Raw genomic sequence first — 20,000 nt, 5'->3', positions numbered from 1 at the left:
GCAGAACGAAGCCTGGATGGTCTCACCGCAGCGACAGACTCAGCTGGCAACCCTGAAGGAGGAGAAAGGATTCAAACTACAGACCTACACAAGCAGCAGGAAGCCAGAGAGTCTGTTCGCAGATAGCAACGGAGACTCACAGTACAACCTGGATTTGAAGAACAACGTCGAAGTGGTCCGGGAGGAAGAGGAGAAGCAGCTTCGGAAGGAGATCATTCGCGGCCAAGCACCGAAGAAGAACCCAACATTCAAAGATCAGCTGGAGAATCTGGATCTGATGACCCAACTGACAGAAGGGTTCAGTGTGAGCTACAGTCCTGCCAGCTCCAGACCAGAACCTCCCTGCATTGCTGAACCCGGGAGCATCGACAAGGAGCAGATCAACTTCAGCGCTGCCCGACAACAGTTCCTGAAGATGGAGCAGGACCGTCTGATTGCGACCCCCCGCCCTCTGTGGTCCACAAGAACACATCTGAACATGTCTCTGCAGCCAGGTCCGGATGTGTCCTCGTCAAAGCAGGTGGAGGTGTACGACGGCGTTGAGGTGAGCGAAGATACAACTCCATTTAAACCAGCAGGAGAAGATGAGACCTACCGAGAGAGGAAGGTGACGGTGTGCCGGACTGAGGAGAGTCTCAGCCGGCAGAGCGGTGTGTTCGATGACCTGAACTCCGGCTTGGAGGAGCTGCCTGTGGAGGTGGGCGGTGGCTACACCAGTGATGAAGGCGTGTTCACCGACAACACTCGGCAAGATAACAGGAGTGGCTATGAGACCCCGATCGAAAGGGAGATCCGGTTGGTTCAGGAACGTGAGGAGAACCTACGACGCTTTCGGGGGCTGAAGCACAGTGACAGCAGAACAGAGATAGTCGAGATCAAAACCAAACGTTTACAGTCGCCGCTGACGCCCGTCAGAGCCAAAGAGAAGAACCGAGTCAGCTTCATCATCCAGCGTGAGATCCAGAAGGAGATCCAGAGGAAGGAGGAGCCTCAGCAGCAGGGAGGGATCCTGAGACGGTACAGTCCAGATCCTCCACAGGCCCTGGAGGAGCCTCAGGAGCAGGGAGGGATCCTGAGACGGTACAGTCCAGATCCTCCACAGGCCCTGGAGGAGCCTCAGGAGCAGGGAGGGATCCTGAGACGGTACAGTCCAGATCCTCCACAGGGGCCGGAGGACATAGAGGGGCAGGTTGACCAACAGGACCAGGACAAGAGGACAGAAGAAAGACTTCAGTCTGAGTTTGGAAACGCTGACGTCTTCCCATCGCCGTGCTGTCCTCATCGACACCCCGAAGAAACCGAGACGGACATCAGCCAAATGAGTTCAGCTCCTTCTTCCTTCTCTGGTAGGGACTCAGAGGTTCAGGATACAAGAGGTTTCCGCCAAGATCGAACATCGACACCTCGCCGCGATACGACCTCAACCACGCCTGGGTCCTGGAGGGAGAACCTGGAGTCCACCGGCCTGCAGTCTAGAGGACAAGGAGCTCCAGATTTCATCGAGAAGGAGATCGAGGAGGCGCTGAGACGGGAGCAGGAGCTGAGGGAGCTGAGGGAGCCGAAGGAGCCGAGGGAGCCGAGGGAGCCGAGGGAGCCGAGGGAGCCGAAGGAGCCGAGGGAGCCGAGGGAGCCGAGGGAGCCGAGGGAGCCGAGGGAGCCGAAGGAGCCGAGGGAGCCGAGGGAGCCGAGGGAGCCGAGGGAGCCGAAGGAGCCGAGGGAGCCGAAGGAGCCGAGGGAGCCGAGGGAGCCGAGGGAGCCGAAGGAGCCGAGGGAGCCGAGGGAGCCGAAGGAGCCGAGGGAGCCGAGGGAGCCGAGGGAGCCGAGGGAGCCGACGGAGCCGACGGAGCCGAGGGAGCCGAGGGAGCCGAGGGAGCCGAAGGAGCCGAGGGAGCCGAGGGAGCCGAGGGAGCTGACGGAGCTGACGGAGCCGAGGGAGGAGACTGATGGGAAGCTCTTCTCTCCAGCTCCTCTGGTGGAACAGGCAACCAAGATGGCCGTCAGTCAGTTCTACCCACCTGTAAACACAGGTATGTACTCATCAAGGCTGGATTACCAACTAGGAGACCTGGGCAGCTGCCCCAGACATCCAGGAGCCCCACAGCAACGGGTTCACCCCTACATAGCAACGGTCTGCTATACATAGCAACGGTCTGTTATACGTAGCAACGGTCTGTTATACGTAGCAACGGTCTGTTATACGTAGCAACGGTCTGTTATACGTAGCAACAGTCTGTTATACACAGCAACGGTCTGTTATACGTAGCAACGGTCTGTTATACGTAGCAACGGTCTGTTATACGTAGAAACGGTCTGTTATAGACAGCAGCGGTCTGTTATACGTAGCAACGGTCTGTTATATGTAGCAACGGTCTGTTATACGTAGTAACGGTCTGTTATACGTAGCAACGGTCTGTTATACGTAGCAACGGTCTGTTATAGACAGCAACGGTCTGTTATACGTAGTAACGGTCTGTTATACGTAGCAACGGTCTGTTATACGTAGCAACGGTCTGTTATATGTAGCAACGGTCTGTTATAGACAGCAACGGTCTGTTATACGTAGTAACGGTCTGCTATGCGTAGCAACGGTCTGTTATACGTAGCAACGGTCTGTTATACGTAGTAACGGTCTGCTATGCGTAGCAACGGTCTGTTATACGTAGCAACGGTCTGTTATGCGTAGTAACGGTCTGCTATGCGTAGCAACGGTCTGTTATACGTAGCAACGGTCTGTTATGCGTAGTAACGGTCTGTTATGCGTAACAACGGTCTGTTATACGTAGCAACGGTCTGTTATGCGTAGCAACGGTCTGTTATGCGTAGCAACGGTCTGTTATGCGTAGCAACGGTCTGTTATGCGTAGCAACGGTCTGTTATACGTAGCAACGGTCTGTTATACGTAGCAACGGTCTGTTATGCGTAGTAACGGTCTGTTATACGTAGCAACGGTCTGTTATGCGTAGCAACGGTCTGTTATACGTAGTAACGGTCTGGTATGCGTAGCAACGGTCTGTTATGCGTAGTAACGGTCTGTTATACGTAGCAACGGTCTGTTATGCGTAGCAACGGTCTGTTATACGTAGCAACGGTCTGTTATGCGTAGCAACGGTCTGTTATGCGTAGCAACGGTCTGTTATACGTAGCAACGGTCTGTTATGCGTAGCAACGGTCTGTTATGCGTAGTAACGGTCTGTTATACGTAGCAACGGTCTGTTATACGTAGCAACGGTCTGTTATAGACAGCAACGGTCTGTTATACGTAGTAACGGTCTGTTATACGTAGCAACGGTCTGTTATACGTAGCAACGGTCTGTTATATGTAGCAACGGTCTGTTATAGACAGCAACGGTCTGTTATACGTAGTAACGGTCTGCTATGCGTAGCAACGGTCTGTTATACGTAGCAACGGTCTGTTATACGTAGTAACGGTCTGCTATGCGTAGCAACGGTCTGTTATGCGTAGCAACGGTCTGTTATGCGTAGTAACGGTCTGCTATGCGTAGCAACGGTCTGTTATGCGTAGCAACGGTCTGTTATGCGTAGCAACGGTCTGTTATGCGTAGCAACGGTCTGTTATGCGTAGCAACGGTCTGTTATGCGTAGCAACGGTCTGTTATACGTAGCAACGGTCTGTTATGCGTAGTAACGGTCTGTTATGCGTAGCAACGGTCTGTTATGCGTAGCAACGGTCTGTTATACGTAGCAACGGTCTGTTATGCGTAGCAACGGTCTGTTATGCGTAGCAACGGTCTGTTATGCGTAGCAACGGTCTGTTATACGTAGCAACGGTCTGTTATGCGTAGCAACGGTCTGTTATGCGTAGCAACGGTCTGTTATATGTAGTAACGGTCTGTTATACGTAGCAACGGTCTGTTATGCGTAGTAACGGTCTGTTATACGTAGCAACGGTCTGTTATACGTAGCAACGGTCTGTTATAGACAGCAACGGTCTGTTATACGTAGTAACGGTCTGTTATACGTAGCAACGGTCTGTTATACGTAGCAACGGTCTGTTATATGTAGCAACGGTCTGTTATAGACAGCAACGGTCTGTTATACGTAGTAACGGTCTGCTATGCGTAGCAACGGTCTGTTATACGTAGCAACGGTCTGTTATGCGTAGCAACGGTCTGTTATGCGTAGCAACGGTCTGTTATACGTAGTAACGGTCTGTTATACGTAGCAACGGTCTGTTATGCGTAGTAACGGTCTGTTATGCGTAGCAACGGTCTGTTATGCGTAGCAACGGTCTGTTATACGTAGTAACGGTCTGTTATACGTATGTATCCGTATAATAAATAGAGTTGAAGTGTTTCCAGGTGATCCTGATGGATCTGCCTCCAGACACACGTTTACCTGTAGATTGTTTTTCACACCTGCTTTTATTGTAGTCAAAGTTCTTCAGTGACGTGGCTGCAGCTCCTCTAACGTCCAGCTGGTGATGCTGCGACTGAAAACCTCCAACGTCAAAGTCAGTCTGATGGAGGATTTTCACAATAAAAGCTAGTTGTGTGTTGGTTGACAGGTGTCTCGGCCCGTCACACCGAGAGACCAGTTTCACCAGCCACTGATACGTGACCTTTGACCTCAATAAAAACAGGCTGCTGACTGAGAGGGGTTCTCTCTGCACGCTGAGTTCAGATGATTTATCAGTGGGTGATTTATTAGTGAGTGATTTATCAGCAGCAGCGGAGCTTCAACTGTCCGTGTGGTGAATAAAAGCGACTGAAACCTGAATGGAGTCTGGTGAGCTGCTGCTGCTGCTTCAATCAGTAACTCAACGAGAGGCCGACCAAAGTCCAGCAGCTTCAGGACGATTAGACTTCCTGTGAATCAGTAACCAATCAGCAGGTTTCAAGACGTCAGTGTGTGATGTCATTGATGATGTCACTGATGATTTCCATCCTGTTGTGTTTCAGATAAACCCGTCACTGTGTCCTCTCCTCGTCCCTTCGTCCGTCTGCCCTCCCTGTCCTTCATCACCGCTCAGCCCTGGTCCTCCTCACCTCCCCCCCGCTCCTCCTCCTCCCCCCCCCCTCTCAGAGGTCTGACGGAGACTCTGCTGCAGGACTTTGAGGAGAGACGAGTCAAAGTGAAGCTGGAGGACGGCGCAGTAAGTCATCACTACATCCTGCCTCTTATTTTGAAAGTCTTTGTGCTTCCTGTCAGTCTAAATAAAGTTTGATTCAGCAGGTTTATATGATGACCCGTCTTCAGGGTTAAAGGTGGTTGACTGGTTAACTGGTTAACTGGTTGGTTGGTTGGCTGGTTGGTTGACTGGTTAACTGGTTGGTTGGTTAACTGGTTACCTGATTACCTGGTTAACTGGTTGGTTGGCTGGTTGGCTGGTTGGTTGTTTGGTTGGTTGGCTGGTTAACTGATTACCTGGTTGGCTGGTTAACTGGTTGGCTGGTTGACTGGTTAACTGGTTGACTGGTTAACTGGTTGGTTGGTTAACTGGTTACCTGGTTTACTGGTTAGCTGGCTGGTTGGTTGGCTGGTTAACTGGTTGGTTGGTTGGCTGGTTAAATGGTTACCTGGTTGGCTGGTTAACTGGTTGGTTGGCTGGTTAACTGGTTGGTTGGTTGGCTGGTTAACTGGTTAGTTGGCTGGTTGGCTGGTTAAATGGTTAACTGGTTGGTTGGCTGGTTAACTGGTTGGTTGGTTGGCTGGTTAACTGGTTAGTTGGCTGGTTGGCTGGTTAAATGGTTAACTGGTTAACTGGTTAACTGAAACTAAACATGTTGATTCGTCCTTAACTGCTGATCTGAAATCTCTGAATCTCTTCTGTGTTTTCTTCTTTCAGTATGCGGGAATTCAGCCGGTCGACGACGTGAATAACGAGGTACAACCCAACTATAACCAGCTGTTAAACAGCTGTTCGCCAGCTGTTCGCCAGCTGTTCACCTGCTGTCTCTATGCCTCTTTATCTCATTTTATTCTTGTCTCCTTGTCTCCTTGCCTCCGCTGTTTCAGGTCGTTGAGTCGACTCGAGTTACTCGCCATAAGAACCAACGCGCTCTGCGCTGGGAGGCCGGGGTGTTCTCCAACCAGGCGGACCAGTGAGACCAGCTGGACCTGGACCAGAGGCTGGACCAGGACCAGAGCCTGGACCTGGACCAGAGCCTGGACCTGGACAGGACCAGGACCTGCAGGATAACATGGCGACTGAGATTGAAATGGTTTTAAACTGGAACACTCCAAAGAAACGGCTGCTCCTGATTGGTTCCCTCTGCTCGTCCAATCAGCTGCTGAGTAGACGAACAGAGACGACGAGTCTGATTCACGTAGACGAGACGGAAAGAGTTAGAGATAAAGAGATAAAGAGTTAAAGAGATGTAGAGATAAAGAGTTAAAGATAAAGAGATAAAGAGTTAGAGATGTAGAGATAAAGAGTTAAAGAGATGTAGAGTTAAAGAGTTAGAGATAAAGAGTTAAAGAGTTAGAGATAAAGAGTTAAAGAGATGTAGAGATAAAGAGTTAGAGATAAAGAGTTAGAGATGTAGAGATAAAGAGTTAAAGAGTTAGAGATAAAGAGTTAGAGAGATGTAGAGATAAAGAGTTAGAGATAAAGAGTTAGAGATGTAGAGATAAAGAGTTAAAGAGATGTAGAGATAAAGAGTTAAAGAGATGTAGAGTTAAAGAGTTAGAGATAAAGAGTTAAAGAGATGTAGAGATAAAGAGTTAGAGATAAAGAGTTAGAGATGTAGAAGTTTCTGATTGTTTTCATGATTTTAAACCGACACATCCAATAAAAATCATCCTTCAGACTGATAGACTCTCCTGCTGTCTGTTAACACCTCAAAATATTAATAAAATAAAATCAGTGTGTAAAGGTGAGGCCCGACTCTGAAGGTGTAAAACTTACACTGGTCCTCACAAAGATAGCCACACACACACACACACACACACACACACACACAAAATGCAGTTTCCACAGCAACAGTGTTGATGGCTGATATAGAGATAAGGGCTCCAACACACACGCACACACATGCACACACACAAAATGGTACACACATATATATATATATATACGTATGCTGTGTGTGTATATATCTCCAGAAAACCTGGTAAAAGGAGCTCATGGTGAGATTAGTGTTTTTGTGTATTTGTACTCTGAAGATATTTCCGTGTTAAAGATGATGACTGGTCCTCACAGAGATAGAGAGACACGCTGCTGCCCTCACACACACCTCCATCCTCTTCCTTCACTTCCTGGAGGCCATCCAGCCTGTTGCCATGGCGACAGCAACCAGGAATAAACGTGTGTGTGTGTGTGTGTGTGAAACCTTACTGTAATCGGTCCAGATATCAGGATGTACTAACGTGTCACATGACCTGTCTCACCTGCATCTCATTAACCTCCTCAGCCTCTTCCCACAGATACCCCCTTAGTTCTCTGTCCACCTGTCTACCTGTATACATGTCCACCTGTCTACATGTCCCCCTGTCCACTTGCTTGTACACAGGAGATACTTGTACCTGATAAACTTAAGTACATGTACTGATGTCAGAGTGAATTCTTCCTGATTGGAACCATGAGTGAAGACAGAGACGACGTAGAACAGGTAGAACATGTAGAACACGTAGAACAGGTAGTAGAACAGGTAGAATAGGTAGACCACGTAGAACAGGTAGACCACGTAGAACAGGTAGAACAGGTAGATCAGGTAGACCAGGTGAAACAGGTAGAACACGTAGAACAGGTAGATCAGGTAGACCAGGTGAAACAGGTAGAACACGTAGAACAGGTGAAACAGGTAGAACACGTAGAACAGGTAGATCAGGTAGACCAGGTGAAACAGGTAGAACACGTAGAACAGGTGAAACAGGTAGAACACGTAGAACAGGTAGATCAGGTAGAATAGGTAGAACAGGTAGAACAGGTAGAACAGGTAGTAGTACAGGCAGATCAGGTAAAATAGGTAGAACAGGTAGATCAGGTAGATCAGGTAGTAGAACAGGTAGATCAGGTAGAACCTGTAGAACAGGTAGGACAGGTAGTAGAACAGGTAGAACAGGTAGGACAGGTATAACAGGTAGTAGAACAGGTAGAACAGGTAGTAGAACAGGTAGAACAGGTAGTAGAACAGGTAGAACAGGTAGTAGAACAGGTAGAACAGGTAGTAGAACAGGTAGAACAGGTAGTAGAACAGGTAGGACAGGTAGAACAGGTAGTAGAACAGGTAGAACAGGTAGAACAGGTAGACCAGGGCGTGTTCAGAATAGGGTTTTAATGTTGTTTCCATGGTAACGGGCGGAGAGCATGCAGCGTCCGTCCTCCGTCTCGGACACATCAAACTCTTTTTATAGCAGCAGTTTTATCTTTTTAACGTCTCCGGTCACAGAACACACATTCAGTATGAAGAGCCATGTTTTACATTCAGATGAAACGTTGAGACGCCCTCCGAGGACGTCGGCCCTCCGAGGACGTCGGCCCTCTGAGGACGTCGGACCCACGTCCTCAGAGGGCCGATGTCCTCGGAGGGCCGACGTCCTCGGAGGACCGACGTCTGATCTCAAATCAAACCGTGGACATGCAACAGCACACGGACATTAAGAGCACAGACAGACCAGAATATATAAAGTTGTCATCAGTATTGAATACTGACAGATACACTCACCGGTCCACCGGTCCACCGGTCCACCGGTCCACCGGTCCACCGGTCCACCGGTTTCAAGACAGTTTACCTACTCCATGATCCATGATTACAACCATCAGAGCTCTGATAATGATAATAATGATAATAAAAAATAATAATAATAATAATTTAAAAAATAATAATAATAATGATAATGATAATAATAATGATAATAATGATAGTAATAATGATAATGATAATGATAATGATAATAATAATAATAATAATAATAATAATAATAATAATAATAATAATAATAATAATGATAATGATAATAATAATAATAATTTAAAAAATAATAATAATAATGATAATGATAATAATAATAATAATTTAAAAAATAATAATAATAATGATAATGATAATAATAATGATAATAATGATAGTAATAGTAATAGTAATAATGATAATGATAATGATAATGATAATAATGATAATAATAATAATAATAATAATAATAATGATAATAATAATAATAATAATAATTTAAAAAATAATAATAATAATGATAATAATAATGATAATAATGATAGTAATAGTAATAGTAATAATGATAATGATAATGATAATGATAATGATAATAATGATAATAATAATAATAATAATAATAATTTAAAAAATAATAATGATAATAATAATGATAATAATAATAATAATGATAATAATAATAATAATGATAATAATGATAATAATAGTAATAGTAATAATAATAATAATAATAATTCACTATGACAGAATGAAATTACAACTTTTGTTTTCAAAATATGACTTTTAAAAAGTTTAAAACGTTTATTCCTGCAGTGGCCTAATAATAATATTCATCATTCACTTAATAGAAAAAATACTTGTTACTACTTTTTTAAACTAATTGTTAAATAAATTCATGTAAATGTAATGAATATTTATATATAATATTTATATATAATATCTAATAATATTATATGATGTATTTAAATGTGGTGTGGCGCCGTAATGAAACCGGTGAGTGTATCTTTACATTCTGAATATTAGCATCTCTATAAATATTTAATATCACATTGGTCCGTCCATAATAAATACACACCTTCACATTCACACACACACAAACACTCTCGACCAATCAGAGAGCAGCAAACAAACAAGCATGCTGAGAATCACTATAGCAACCGAACCATCACGACAGGAAGGCAGCGCACTCGTCCAGGTGGCCTAATATACAATCAGTGTCTGTTTATCGTCCGCATCCCGCCAGCCAATCACAGCCACGGGCCACGCCCCCTCGGAGGAGGCGGGGCTTGTGATGTCGGGCGGCGGCGGATCAGGAGGATCTCGGCGGATCAGGAGGATCTCGCCGATGCAGGTTTTTCAGGTTTGTTGCATGTTTGTGCTTCAGAATGAGTCTTTAAAGTCGTCTCTGTGGTTCCAGATTATCCACAGAATGAGTTGCCATGGTAACGCTCCAGCTTCCCGCTCGGTGGCTCAACGCCGCCGTCGGTCGACTCGCCGCCACAGATGAAGGTAATAAAATGATCAGTGAACCGGACCGACGGCGTCTGAACCAGATAACGTTCTGTGGAGAGAGAACCATCCGGCGTGTTGAGCCACCGAGCGTCGAGCCGGACCGACCGGCACCACGGTCCTCGCCGCCGTGCCGGTCTGTGCTGTTAATGACCAGTTTCAAAATAAGGCTTTTGTTTTGAAAGGATGAGAGACTAGTCCTTGAACCTTCGTCCCTGCAAACTCTTATAGTAGTTCTCCTGTTCAGTCTGGTTACGGATCTCCCGATCCAACAGAACCAGCGCCGTCTTGCGTCTCATGGCTATCTCCCTGCGCTGAGCCTCCGCCGACATCTCCGCCTGGGGGTGATGCGGGGGCGGGTCCGGGTCGCGGTCGACCGTAGCACGCGGCGAGGCGGATCGGTGTGGCCGGAAGCTGCTGCCGTGGGCGGCGGAGTCTCCCCGGTTCAGGCTGTTCAGGTCGTAGGTGTCTCGCGGGTCGCCCCCGTTGGATGCCCCCGCCCACTCCCACGGGTTACCGTTACCTGCGATGGGCGGGGCTTGAAGAGGGGGAGGGGCTTGGACGACGGGATGGTGAGGGGCGTGGGCATCCACGGTGATTATACCCGACCCCTCCCGCTGCTGCTCGGAGGGGGGGCGGTAGTGCGGAGAGTCGGTGGTGGACGAGGTGCCGGAACAGGTGGAGGTGGTCTCGGAGGACTTGTCCCCCGAGGAGGAGGAGGGGAGGAGGCCCTGCTGCTTCGACATGGCGATGACCTGCATGAGTCGTGGCTGGTTGGTGGTGCCGCGGCCCGACCCCTCCCCGCTCGTCTTCTCTCGGATGGCGAGCCACTTGGCCCTGGTCACGGCGCTCTTTGGGGACACTGGCGGGGGTCCTGCTTCAGGGATCTGTGGCGGTCTGGGAGTCGCCACAGCTTTGGCGCCCCCTGGAGGCGGAGTGGGGTTACGACTAGAGGCCACCCTCCCAGACTGCACTGCGGGCTGGTATACGGGTACCTGAGACCCGCTCTCGTCTGTCCCCACGGATCCCACCTCGGAGCCGTCCTCGCTGGCCTCGCGCTCCGCCTCGTCCCGGACACTCAGACCTCTCATCTCCATCGACTTCTGCTTCCACTCCGACACCAACTGCTGCGAACGCATCGGGTCCATGGGGACCTGCACGGCCTTCAGACGCCGCTGCACCGGCTGGACCGGCTGCACCGGCTGCACCGGATCCTCCGGTCCCGGGTTGGCCCCCAGCACCCCGTTGACGTTCATGCTGGCCCTCGGCAGCGTGTTACTGAAGGTCAGCATGGTCTCCTTCCCCATGGGGCTGCGAGGAGCCAGCAGCTCCACGTCCACGCTGGCCCTCTTCAGGCTCCCCATGGAGGTCTTCTCCCTCTGCAGGGGCCCCAGGCCCTCCAGCCGGTCCATGGGGGCCGGCGCCGCCGCGATCTCGTCGTTACTCTCTGAGGCGGAGGCGGGGCCCTTGTTGTAGACGGACTCGTGTCCTCGCTCGGTCAGCGCTCGCAGAGGGTCCTCCTTCGGCGGCGGGGGAGGCGGGGCTGGAGTGATGTCGTCCGACGACTTGAAGTTGGCTACGGCGTGAAACGCCTGAAGAGGAAGTAGAGAAGCATCTTTACATGTTTCCTCTGATGCTACATGTATTACATCTCATATAATATCACATGTATTATATCTCATATAGCAGCTTCAGGTCTCACCAGGTAAGCGGCGACGAAGGCTCCGATGAGGAAGCCCACGTACACGTCGATGGGATGGCTGCGATGCTGAGTGATCTGAGTCAGACCCGTCAACGCCGCCGCGATGGCGAAAGCGAAAACCAAGACGGGTTTCAGCAGTTTGGTGCTGTCGGAGATGGTCGAGTTAAAATACATCTGAAACACAAGAGAATCACAAGTCAAGACTTCTAAACATATCAGTTCATATTAATAAGTTATATGTAACTATTTGGATCTATATGGATCTATATGGATCTATATGGAACTATATGGATCTATATGTAACTATATGGATCTATATGGAACTATATGGATCTATATGGAACTATATGGATCTATATGTAACTATATGGATCTATATGGATCTATATGTAACTATATGGATCTATATGGATCTATATGTAACTATATGGATCTATATGTATCTATATGTAACTATATGTATCTATATGTAACTATATGGATCTATATGTAACTATATGTATCTATATGTAACTATATGGAACTATATGTAACTATATGGATCTATATGTAACTATATGTATCTATATGTAACTATATGGAACTATATGTATCTATATGTAACTATATGGATCTATATGTATCTATATGTAACTATATGGATCTATATGTATCTATATGTAACTATATGGATCTATATGTATCTATATGTAACTATATGGATCTATATGGATCTATATGTAACTATATGGATCTATATGGATCTATATGTAACTATATGGATCTATATGTATCTATATGTAACTATATGGATCTATATGTAACTATATGGATCTATATGTAACTATATGGATCTATATGTATCTATATGTAACTATATGGATCTATATGTAACTATATGTATCTATATGTAACTATATGTATCTATATGTAACTATATGGATCTATATGTAACTATATGGATCTATATGTAACTATATGTAACTATATGGATCTATATGTAACTATATGGATCTATATGTAACTATATGGATCTATATGTATCTATATGTAACTATATGGATCTATATGGATCTATATGTAACTATATGGATCTATATGTAACTATATGGATCTATATGTATCTATATGTAACTATATGGATCTATATGGATCTATATGGATCTATATGTATCTATATGGATCTATATGGATCTATATGTAACTATATGGATCTATATGTATCTATATGTAACTATATGGATCTATATGGATCTATATGTAACTATATGGATCTATATGTAACTATATGGATCTATATGTATCTATATGTAACTATATGGATCTATATGGATCTATATGTATCTATATGGATCTATATGTATCTATATGGATCTATATGTATCTATATGTAACTATATGGATCTATATGTAACTATATGGATCTATATGTATCTATATGTAACTATATGGATCTATATGTAACTATATGGATCTATATGTAACTATATGTAACTATATGGATCTATATGTAACTATATGGATCTATATGTAACTATATGTAACTATATGGATCTATATGTAACTATATGTAACTATATGGATCTATATGGATCTATATGTAACTATATGGATCTATATGGATCTATATGTAACTATATGGATCTATATGTAACTATATGGATCTATATGTAACTATATGTAACTATATGGATCTATATGTAACTATATGGATCTATATGTAACTATATGTAACTATATGGATCTATATGTAACTATATGTAACTATATGGATCTATATGGATCTATATGTAACTATATGGATCTATATGTAACTATATGGATCTATATGTAACTATATGGATCTATATGGATCTATATGTAACTATATGGATCTATATGTAACTATATGGATCTATATGTAACTATATGGATCTATATGTAACTATATGGATCTATATGTAACTATATGTAACTATATGGATCTATATGTAACTATATGTAACTATATGGATCTATATGGATCTATATGTAACTATATGGATCTATATGTAACTATATGGATCTATATGTAACTATATGGATCTATATGTAACTATATGGATCTATATGTAACTATATGGATCTATATGGATCTATATGTAACTATATGGATCTATATGTAACTATATGGATCTATATGTAACTATATGGATCTATATGTAACTATATGGATCTATATGTAACTATATGTAACTATATGGATCTATATGTAACTATATGTAACTATATGGATCTATATGTAACTATATGTAACTATATGGATCTATATGTAACTATATGGATCTATATGTATCTATATGTAACTATATGGATCTATATGTAACTATATGTATCTATATGTATCTATATGTAACTATATGGATCTATATGTAACTATATGGATCTATATGTAACTATATGGATCTATATGGATCTATATGTAACTATATGTAACTATATGGATCTATATGGATCTATATGTAACTATATGGATCTATATGTAACTATATGGATCTATATGTATCTATATGTAACTATATGGATCTATATGTAACTATATGGATCTATATGTAACTATATGTAACTATATGGATCTATATGTAACTATATGGATCTATATGGATCTATATGTAACTATATGGATCTATATGTAACTATATGGATCTATATGTATCTATATGTAACTATATGGATCTATATGTAACTATATGGATCTATATGTAACTATATGGATCTATATGGATCTATATGTAACTATATGTAACTATATGGATCTATATGGATCTATATGTAACTATATGGATCTATATGTAACTATATGGATCTATATGTATCTATATGTAACTATATGGATCTATATGTAACTATATGGATCTATATGTAACTATATGTAACTATATGGATCTATATGTAACTATATGGATCTATATGTAACTATATGGATCTATATGTAACTATATGGATCTATATGTATCTATATGTAACTATATGGATCTATATGTAACTATATGGATCTATATGTATCTATATGTAACTATATGGATCTATATGTAACTATATGGATCTATATGTAACTATATGGATCTATATGTAACTATATGGATCTATATGTAACTATATGGATCTATATGTAACTATATGGATCTATATGTAACTATATGGATCTATATGTAACTATATGGATCTATATGTAACTATATGGATCTATATGTAACTATATGTAACTATATGGATCTATATGTAACTATATTCATTCAGTATGTCTTTCTTTCTTTAATAACATCTGAGCTGATCTGTTGATCCGTCGTCTCCATGGAGTCAATCATCAGTTTAAATAAAGGTTTGCTGGTTTGAACTCACAGAAACGTAAACGGCGGCGAAGGCAGACAGAGTTGCATGCTGGGAAGGGAACGTCTTCCTGTCGGGACAGAAGGGAGAGCAGAAAGTTTAATCAATAATCAGTAATCAGGTGAATCAGTGAACTCAACCTGAACAGGTGACTCACCTGGCGGCCATGATGGCGTGCTGGTCGTGACCCGAGCAGATGTCTTTAGTGATGTAAGCGTTCCGGTCGCAGGAGACGCCCACCAGCGTGTAGTTGGGTTTACAGACGGTGAGGAAGAACGGAGCGTGGTAACCCGTCGACAGCTGGATGATGTCAGTGACCAGCGCCGTCGCACACAGACCGAACACGTGCACACCTGCAGAGAGACAGATGGGTGTGAGGACCGAACACCTGTAGCTGCGGGTGCAGGTGTAGCTGCAGGTGTAACTGCAGGTGCAGGTGCAGGTGCAGGTGCGGCTGCAGGTGCAAGTGTGGCTACAGGTGCAGGTGTAGCTGCAGGTGCAGGTGCAGGTGCAGGTTTGGCTAAAGGTGCAGGTGCAGGTGCAGGTGTGGCTACAGGTGCAGGTGTAGCTGCAGGTGCAGGTGCAGGTGCAGGTGCAGGTGCAGGTGTGGCTACAGGTGCAGATGTAGCTGCAGGTGCAGGTGCAGCTGCAGGTGTAGTCAGCATCGTACCTACGAAGCGCACCGTCCTCCTCAGGAAGGAGTTGAAGTTGCAGCCTCCGGCGTTGATGCTTCCTTCAGGTCTGCGGAGCTTCATTCTGGACTGCAGGCAGTAGATGAGACCCTCAACCAGCATGATCTGGTTCAGGAAACAAAGGCACCCTCAGGACCTAAAACTAAGTCCTGATCAGACAGTTTCTCTGGTTCTGTTTGGACCCACAGCTCTGGGTTCAGGTTCAGGACTGATGGAGGTCTTTATGGTTACTGCTGAGACCTGAGACCCTGTGGTGGGTCTCGCAACAAAACTGGACCCTACCAGACCTGAATCAGACCAGATCCACATGGTATCTGGTCTGATTCAGGTCCCAGGTCAGGTCTTGGTTACAGTCTTATCTTCAGTGTTTGTGTGTGTGTGTGTGTTACCGAGGCCGCCGGTCCGGCGAAGGCGAGGCTCAGCAGCATCAGCAGTGGGATCAGTTCGTCTCCCCCGTCTACGTACGGCATGCTGAGCTCTCGGTCGCGGCAGCGGAACCCGACCTGCGCCGGCTGCACCACGTCGGTCAGCTCCAGGAAGTACAGAGACACCATAGAGGAAGCCACGATGGGCAGCTGCAACCACATCAACCACAACATCAACCACAACATCAACCACGACAACATCAACCACATCAACCACAACAACAACCACATCAACAACCACAACGACAACAACATCAACCACATCAACCACAACAACAACCACATCAACAACCACAACAACAACCAAGACAACCACATCAACAACCACGACAACAACCACGAAAACCACATCAACAACCACGACAACCACATCAACAACCACAACAACAACCACAACAACGACAACCACATCAACAAACCACATCAACAACCACGACAACCACATCAACAACCACAACATCAACCACAACCACAACGTCAACCACAACCACATCAACCACGACAACCACAACGACAACCACATTAACCACGACAACCACAACCACAACAACAACCACGACAACCACAACAACAACCACGACAACCACCACGACAACAACATCAACCACATCAACCACAACAACAACCACATCAACAACCACAACAACCACCACGACAACAACATCAACCACAACAACAACCACATCAACAACCACAACAACAACCAAGACAACCACATCAACAACCACGACAACAACCACGAAAACCACATCAACAACCACGACAACCACATCAACAACCACAACATCAACAACGACAACCACATCAACAACCACATCAACAACCACGACAACCACATCAACAACCACAACATCAACCACAACCACAACGTCAACCACAACCACATCAACCACGACAACCACAACGACAACCACATTAACCACGACAACCACAACAACAACCACGACAACCACAACAACAACCACGACAACCACAACAACAACCACGACAACCACAACAACAACCATGACAACCACGACAACCACATCAACCACAACAACAACCACATCAACAACCACAACGACAACAACATCAACCACATCAACCACAACAACAACCACATCAACAACCACAACAACAACCAAGACAACCACATCAACAACCACGACAACAACCACGAAAACCACATCAACAACCACGACAACCACATCAACAACCACAACATCAACCACAACAACGACAACCACATCAACAACCACATCAACAACCACGACAACCACATCAACAACCACAACATCAACCACAACCACAACGTCAACCACAACCACATCAACCACGACAACCACAACGACAACCACATTAACCACGACAACCACAACCACAACAACAACCACGACAACCACAACAACAACCACGACAACCACAACAACAACCATGACAACCACGACAACCACATCAACCACAACAACAACCACGACAACAACAACCACAACCACATCAACCACGACAACAACCACATCAACCACGACAACAACACATTATTTGTATTATTATTATTGTTGTTGTTATTATTGTTCTCACCTCCACAAAGTAGAAACATGGCAGCAGAGTCAAACTGTCCTTTGGAGGTTTCTTCTTCATCTTCTCAGAGTTCATCATCATCGTGATCCACCTGCAACACACACACACACACACACACACAGTTACAGTATATGAACAGAAGTGTGTTATCACGGCATAAATAAAGATGTTTCATATCAGGTTATTATATTTTATTACAGAGCTTTGCTGAATACTTGATTCTGATTCTCGGTTCTGTGGTCTGTTATTTCTCTATAACAATATACCCTGACCCGCACGTACCCTAACCCAGTAGCTCTCCCAGTACCCTAACCCAGTAGCTCTCCCAGTAACCTCCAGGCTCAACGTACCCTAACCCAGTAGCTCTCCCAGTAACCTCCAGGCTCAACGTACCCTAACCCAGTAGCTCTCCCAGTACCCTAACCCAGTAGCTCTCCCAGTAACCTCCAGGCTCAACGTACCCTAACCCAGTAGCTCTCCCAGTACCCTAACCCAGTAGCTCTCCCAGTAACCTCCAGGCTCAACGTACCCTAACCCAGTAGCTCTCCCAGTACCCTAACCCAGTAGCTCTCCCAGTAACCTCCAGGCTCAACGTACCCTAACCCAGTAGCTCTCCCAGTACCCTAACCCAGTAGCTCTCCCAGTAACCTCCAGGCTCAACGTACCCTAACCCAGTAGCTCTCCCAGTACCCTAACCCAGTAGCTCTCCCAGTAACCTCCAGGCTCAACGTACCCTAACCCAGTAGCTCTCCCAGTACCCTAACCCAGTAGCTCTCCCAGTAACCTCCAGGCTCAACGTACCCTAACCCAGTAGCTCTCCCAGTACCTTAACCCAGTAGCTCTCCCAGTAACCTCCAGGCTCAACGTACCCTAACCCAGTAGCTCTCCCAGTACCCTAACCCAGTAGCTCTCCCAGTAACCTCCAGGCTCAACGTACCCTAACCCAGTAGCTCTCCCAGTACCCTAACCCAGTAGCTCTCCCAGTAACCTCCAGGCTCAACGTACCCTAACCCAGTAGCTCTCCCAGTACCCTAACCCAGTAGCTCTCCCAGTAACCTCCAGGCTCAACGTACCCTAACCCAGTAGCTCTCCCAGTACCCTAACCCAGTAGCTCTCCCAGTAACCTCCAGGCTCAACGTACCCTAACCCAGTAGCTCTCCCAGTACCCTAACCCAGTAGCTCTCCCAGTAACCTCCAGGCTCAACGTACCCTAACTCTGTAGCTCTCCCAGTACCCTAACCCAGTAGCTCTCCCAGTACCCTAACCCAGTAGCTCTCCCAGTACCCTAACCCAGTAGCTCTCCCAGTAACCTCCAGGCTTGATGTACCCTAACCCAGTAGCGCTCCAAGTAACCTCCAGGCTCCATGTACCCTAACCCAGTAGCTCTCCCAGTACCCTAACCCAGTAGCTCTCCCAGTAACCTCCAGGCTCCATGTACCCTAACCCAGTAGCTCTCCCAGTACCCTAACCCAGTAGCTCTCTCAGTTACCTCCAGGCTCAACGTACCCTAACCCAGTAGCTCTCCTAGTAACCTCCAGGCTCAACGTACCCTAACCCAGTAGCTCTCCCAGTACCCTAACCCAGTAGCTCTCCCAGTACCCTAACCCAGTAGCTCTCCCAGTAACCTCCAGGCTCAATGTACCCTAACCCAGTTGCTCTCCCAGTAACCTCCAGGCTCCATGTACCCTAACCCAGTAGCTCTCCCAGTAACCTCCAGGCTCTCCCAGTAACTCTGGGCTCTCCCAGTAACCTCCAGGCTCTCCCAGTAACTCTGGGCTCTCCCAGTAACTCTCCCAGTAGCTCTCCCAGTAACCTCCAGGCTCAACGTACCCTAACCCAGTTGCTCTCCCAGTAACCTCCAGGCTCCATGTACCCTAACCCAGTAGCTCTCCGAGTAACCTCCAGGCTCCATGTACCCTAACCCAGTAGCTCTCCCAGTAACCTCCAGGCTCCATGTACCCTAACCCAGTAGCTCTCCCAGTAACCTCCAGGCTCAACGTACCCTAACCCAGTTGCTCTCCCAGTAACCTCCAGGCTCAACGTACCCTAACCCAGTAGCTCTCCGAGTAACCTCCAGGCTCCATGTACCCTAACCCAGTAGCTCTCCCAGTAACCTCCAGGCTCCATGTACCCTAACCCAGTAGCTCTCCTA

At 45.7% G+C, this 20,000-nt stretch overlaps 2 protein-coding genes across 6 annotated transcripts in view; one reads left to right on the top strand and one right to left on the bottom strand.

The window, feature by feature from the left end:
• Nucleotides 1–6,410, top strand: part of misp (mitotic spindle positioning) — an 8,917-nt gene extending 2,507 nt beyond the window's left edge. The window contains exons 2-6 of one of the 4 annotated variants that reach the window (XM_074634393.1): nucleotides 1–1,102; nucleotides 1,166–2,027; nucleotides 4,920–5,113; nucleotides 5,807–5,845; nucleotides 5,977–6,410. The exon at nucleotides 1–1,102 is cut by the window's left edge and continues 491 nt beyond it. In XM_074634393.1, the coding sequence (XP_074490494.1) occupies nucleotides 1–1,102; nucleotides 1,166–2,027; nucleotides 4,920–5,113; nucleotides 5,807–5,845; nucleotides 5,977–6,066 (2,287 nt within the window). In that variant the 3' untranslated portion in view covers nucleotides 6,067–6,410. Of the gene's footprint in view, nucleotides 2,028–4,919; nucleotides 5,114–5,806; nucleotides 5,846–5,976 lie in introns of all 4 variants that reach the window. The other 3 variants (XM_074634392.1, XM_074634391.1, XM_074634394.1) reach the window with 3 other exon arrangements.
• A 2,861-nt stretch (nucleotides 6,411–9,271) lies between these two features.
• Nucleotides 9,272–20,000, bottom strand: part of plppr3b (phospholipid phosphatase related 3b) — a 15,742-nt gene continuing 5,013 nt past the window's right edge. Inside the window, exons 2-8 of one of the 2 annotated variants that reach the window (XM_074634389.1) lie at nucleotides 17,849–17,939; nucleotides 16,253–16,438; nucleotides 15,842–15,968; nucleotides 15,329–15,524; nucleotides 15,184–15,241; nucleotides 11,845–12,018; nucleotides 9,272–11,734 (exon numbers count right to left, since the gene is read on the bottom strand). In XM_074634389.1, the coding sequence (XP_074490490.1) occupies nucleotides 10,337–11,734; nucleotides 11,845–12,018; nucleotides 15,184–15,241; nucleotides 15,329–15,524; nucleotides 15,842–15,968; nucleotides 16,253–16,438; nucleotides 17,849–17,929 (2,220 nt within the window). In that variant the 5' untranslated portion in view covers nucleotides 17,930–17,939 and the 3' untranslated portion in view covers nucleotides 9,272–10,336. The other variant, XM_074634390.1, reaches the window with a different exon arrangement.

This window comes from Sebastes fasciatus, chromosome 5, assembly GCF_043250625.1.
Source record: "Sebastes fasciatus isolate fSebFas1 chromosome 5, fSebFas1.pri, whole genome shotgun sequence".
NCBI lineage: Eukaryota > Metazoa > Chordata > Actinopteri > Perciformes > Sebastidae > Sebastes > Sebastes fasciatus.
The sequence above is the reverse complement of the archived record's forward strand: the minus strand, read 5'-3'. Positions and strand labels throughout refer to the sequence as shown.